The sequence below is a fragment of the Echinops telfairi genome, unplaced genomic scaffold (genome assembly GCF_000313985.2).
Source record: "Echinops telfairi isolate 266 unplaced genomic scaffold, ASM31398v2 ScPeMD7_23;HRSCAF=83, whole genome shotgun sequence".
In the NCBI taxonomy this organism is placed as follows: domain Eukaryota; kingdom Metazoa; phylum Chordata; class Mammalia; order Afrosoricida; family Tenrecidae; genus Echinops; species Echinops telfairi.
In genome coordinates, this window is record NW_022103920.1 from 11,456,337 (window position 1) to 11,461,312 (window position 4,976).

Consider the following 4,976-nt stretch of genomic DNA (forward strand, 5'->3'; position numbering starts at 1 on the left):
TTTGTTTTGTTTTACCATAGGCAGAAAGGTCATTTCCGGGGCATGTCTACGGTCACAAGTCCAGTGGAATTATTTCAGATGCCAAAAAACCTTCAACAAAGAACGGTCTGTTGCTGCAGTGACGCCCGCAGCCAGGAGGGCTTTTTTCCTGGCCGTGAGGAACAATGGCGGTCTAGCAGGACGCTTATCGACAGTGCTGGAACTTCATTTCCCAGCGAGCCCGCGTCCGCCGCAGAGCATGACGGGTACTTAGTTCAACCACTCGTCTCCGCTGGAGCGGAGGGCCTCGTCATGGTATGACGTCAGGAAGCTCGGCATCCTGGGAGATGTAGTCCAGCGTGGCTTCAGATGCCCCCTTGGTTGAATGGGACCGGCGCCGACTACGAACTACAGCTCGGCGACTGGCCGCGTCGCTGCCGGCGGCGGGGCCCGCGGAGAGCTGCGCGCCGGTGGACGGCGGTGCTCGGTGCCGCGGCGGTGGGAAGCGACCTAGGCGGGTGCCCGCTCGCGCTCGCTGCCCGGCCCCACCATGCACCCGGCCTTGGCCGTGGGCCTGGTGTTCGCAGGCTGCTGCAGCAACGTGATCTTCCTGGAGCTGCTGGTCCGGTGAGTGGCACCCTGGGATGGCGCCTCCGGGGGGCATCAGCGAGTGACCACCTGGGGCGGTAACCGGGTTCACCCCCTCCAGTACCCCAGACCACGCAGCACCCTGGGTCACGTTTAGCGTCGCGTGCTTAATCGTCGACGGGGTCACCATGAGTCACGTCGACCTGGTAACTGAGTTTTTCTTTTTTTTTAACATTTTACTGGGGGTTCGTACAACTCTTATCACAATCCATCCATCCAACCATCCATTGTGTCCAGCACATTTGCACATTTGTTGCCCTCATCATTCTCAAAGCATTTGCTTTGTTCTTGAGACCTTGGTATCTGCTCCTCATTGCTTCAGTGTATGAATTTCTCCTGCACATGTGTACTAACAACACAGTCGTCCTGTAAACTCTTTCTATTTTGAATGGCACAGAGTGGAAGCCCTCTTGTATTTCTGTTTTTTTCTGACTTGATGACTGCTTCGTTCTAAAAAATAAGTTATTGATACAGATTCACAATTACTAGGGACCACAACATTGGGGTTTTAGCTAAAGCTCCAAAAGTGTGGCCCTCACGTACTGGCCACCGTGAGAGTAACCACTGTGCAGATGAACCCCCTGCCTTTATCATTGGCTAATAATGACAGCTCCGACCCCAGCCCAGCAGGAGGTTCAACAAAGTCAGTGAACCGAGTTTTAACCTCTTGGGCCAGGGCATCAGCAGGGTACGCGGGAGCTATTAAGCTGTAGTAAACAGTCTAACGCGGAACGACTTACTGCAGCTTGGTAAATACACAGAAGGAAGTTCCTGCTTACCTTGCTGAGTCTGCCCTCGCTGTCCGGGAGGGTCCATTTGCAGGGGCTTTCATTCTGCACCTGTGAACCTGTTCACCACAAACTAGTAAGTAAGCACAAGTCACCTTGTGCTTACCTTCCACATTGGGTAATCAGGCACACAGCTTGTGGGTCTACGCATAGATGTAAGCCGGGCTGACGGAAAATGTTTGTTGTTGTAGGGAACCGTAAACTGACACACGGTCTGTTGTCTCAGCCATGTGGACTCCTAGTGACCCTCGAGGACAGGGGAGAACTGCCGGTGGGTTTACGAGACTAACTATTTATGGGAGCAGAAAACCCATTTTTCTGCCGAGGAGCAGCTGATGGTTTCCAACTGATGACCCTACAGATCCTAGCCCAATGAGTAACCACTAAGCCGCCAGGGCTCCTGTCACTAACTGTAAGGGCTGTTTTAGGGACCCGTTTCTGTTGGTACAAACGCTCCACAGCAGTTCTGTGGGCAGTCATTTGGGCGTCCGCTCCTCTGACAGTGTCACCCGGTGCTGTCTTTAGCCCCCATCCCCCCTAGTGACACTACTGTGCACACCTTCTGCCACCCCACCTGGCAGCTCCTCACCCCCCGACCCCCCATCCCTGGGAGGGAAACACCAGGGCACTGGAGCTCAGAGGCACTGGAACTTTGAGAGGTTTCGTCGGACTGGCGCAGTGTCAGCAGGTAGTTATGGGGTGGGGTGGGGTGGGGGCGTGCTGCCTAGGCTCCCACCCAAATCTCTCCCTTCCCGCTCCAGTTCTCAGTGCCTGCTGATGCAAAACACGCGGACTTAGAAGGCAGTGTGCTCTCTGCAGTTTATTTGTATTAGGGCGCACCACCTAGCATTGGCTGTGTTGACAGATCGGCGCGCTCTGCCCAAACATACATCTCAGGGAGTCCAGTGGCCTTTTACTTAGGGAGCAGGTGGGACAGGTGCCCTGCGTCAGCACCTACAGCCGTAAAAGAGGTCAGCTGGTCTTTAGCTTGAAAAGCATGCGTTTTTAAAATGTAACTTTGGGCGTTGGGACACACTCCCAGAGGGAAAGGTGGTTGGCCTTCTTGAGGGAGCACGTGAGAATGTTGCGTGGGGATGTGCACTCTTTGTGGTTAAAAGCTGCTGCAGAGCAGACAGCAGGTTGGCACGGGACAGGCCCAGGACGAGAGCTCAGAACGACACAGTCCTGGCTCTGTGATCTGCTGGCTCTCTGATGTGTTCAAGCCCTTCACCTGTTGGGCAAGCCATCTCAGTTGTGGGACTCTCTGGCACTGTAATGCCGGGCAGCATCTCCGTTGACAGTGAGAACAGCCTTGGGCAGAAGACGGCCCGGATCACACTCTCTGTCTTCCTGAATCACACTCTCTGTCTTCCTGAATCACACTCTCTGTCTTCCTGAATCACACTCTCTGTCTTCCTGAAAGCGAAACGGGACCTAGAGAAGCCGCAAGGCCTTTCCAGACGGCATACCTGTTAAGTGCCAGAGCCAGGCTAGAAGTCGAGAAGTCTACATTCCTAGTCCAGTACCTTTTCAACCTCCCTGTGATTTTTGAGCCCTGACTGCCCAGTGGGTTATGAATTGGCTGCTACCCAGGTCAGAAGTTCAAAACCACCAGGCACTCCTTTGGAGAACGATAAGGCTTTCAACTCCCATAAAGAGTTACCAAAAACTCACCGCCATCCATCCAGCCCATTCTGATTCGTGGTGACCCTTTAGGACAGGGTAGAACTGCCGCTGTGGGTTTCTGTAACTCTTCACTGGAGTTGAAAGCCTCGTCGTTCCTCCACGAACGGGCTCGTGGTTTCGAACTGTGAACCTCATGCTTACACCCCAGCGGGTAACACACTATGCCACCAAGGTTCATGAAGAGTCACTGTCTCAGAAACCCCTAGGAGCAGGTCTGCCCTGTCTGTCACTGTGAGTTGGAATCGGCTTGATGGCAGTGAGTTTGGGTTGTGGGGGTGGGTGGGGGTGGGGGTATTTTTGAACTTCAGGGGTACATCGGTATGGGAACTCCATTCTGCAGGTAGTAACTGCCAGACAGGAATTCATCTTGACCCCAGGCATTAAGCCCCCCCTGAGCAATAGCCTCCTTCCAGCTAGCTCTGTGGGGTTACTTTGGGCTCTCGCGGAGCTTGAGACTTTGATTTGCAGAAAGCGCTGATAGAGCTTCCTCACTCTGGGGTGTAGGTGGTGAGGGGTATGACGGGGGTGGGAGAGGTGGGATGGAGTCTATCAGCTGTAAATCATCTCAAAGGCAAGTCACCTTGGAAGTTGGTTTGAAAAGTTAAGTAAAACAAAGATCTGCACAGGCCAGCCATGGAAACGAAGGTCAGGGGATTCTAGTGTGACATTTGTGTTAAATACACGTCCATTTCACACGAATCTGGCTGAGGATAGTGTGACAGAATACGCCAGCAGTAGGCGTCCCCTCTAGGGAGTTGTGAGTCCTGGGCAAAATCACGTGGTCTCCTTAAGGCCACTGTTACAACGACAGAAGTGGGCAGAGAAGCTGGTGGTGACCAGGCCCTGAAGGGTTAGTTGAGACACTTGAGTGACACGGTGGGGGTGAGGGGCAGTCGGAGTCACCCCCTGCCCTTCTCCCTGACTGTCTTGGTGACCCTGTGGGTGTACCTAGCTTTGTGAGATCCAGTGTGGCTCACTCGAACTCTTAACTGAGCAAGGGTTTATGTGCAGTGCTAAACACATACACACACACACTCACACTCACACACAGAGACAAACAAGCCTTCTTGGCCACTCCCTGTGTTGCCGGCAGGGCTGCAGCCACAGTAATTTCAAGGCAGAGGTTCCTCTTGGATGCAGACTGCCAGGCCTTTCTTCCAAGGTGCCCATGGGTGCTTTTGAATCTCCAACCTTTTGGTTAGTAGCTGAGCACTGCCACCACCCGAGGACCTTCGAGCATGAGCACTTTGGATGCTCTGTGAATAAGTCGGCACCACTCCTGACCCATCTGGACCTTCCCAGGCGGCACGGGGTTTTTATAAAGTGGGGCAGAGGTACATTTGCTAATCCGAATGCCCGCCCCCACCCCCACCCCCACAACCTGCAACAGCCTTCTCCCGAAGCCCCATTCTCTTCTCCGATCTCAACTCGGTGAGATAAGAGCTGGTTGGGCCAGCTCTTTCTGCATGTGACCTTCTACGAATTTGGGACTGCATCCAGGCACGTGGGGACATTGGGACTTCACAGTGGACAGCGCGTATACAGTTTTACAGACGGTGCTTTTTAATGGGCTTCCCAAGAAGCAAAGTGTGCCCCATACATGGCAAATAACCCAGCAATCCAAACCCACTGCCGTCAAACCAATTATGACCCCCAGTGACCCTGTAGGACAGGGTGGAACTGCCCCTGTGGGCTTCCAGGACACACTTCGTGGGAACAGAAAACTGCTCACCGTGAGGTTAGCCGCCCATTAAGTCCACAGCAACCATCCAGCCCGGGCCACCAGGGATCTGTGGGGACCGCTAGGCGGCCCTCGGGAAGAGGGTGGTGGTTTTACACGTTGCCTCCAAGTTGCCCGACACCTTTAGCTTTCTT

General features: G+C 53.9%; 1 protein-coding gene across 1 annotated transcript in view; it reads left to right on the forward strand.

Moving 5' to 3' along the window:
- Positions 1 to 529: 529 nt before the first annotated feature.
- SLC35B4 (solute carrier family 35 member B4) overlaps positions 530 to 4,976 on the forward strand; it is a 21,300-nt gene continuing 16,853 nt past the window's right edge. The window contains exon 1 of the mRNA XM_004707819.2: positions 530 to 606. Within this exon, the coding sequence (XP_004707876.1) occupies positions 530 to 606 (77 nt within the window). The remainder of the gene's footprint in view (positions 607 to 4,976) is intronic.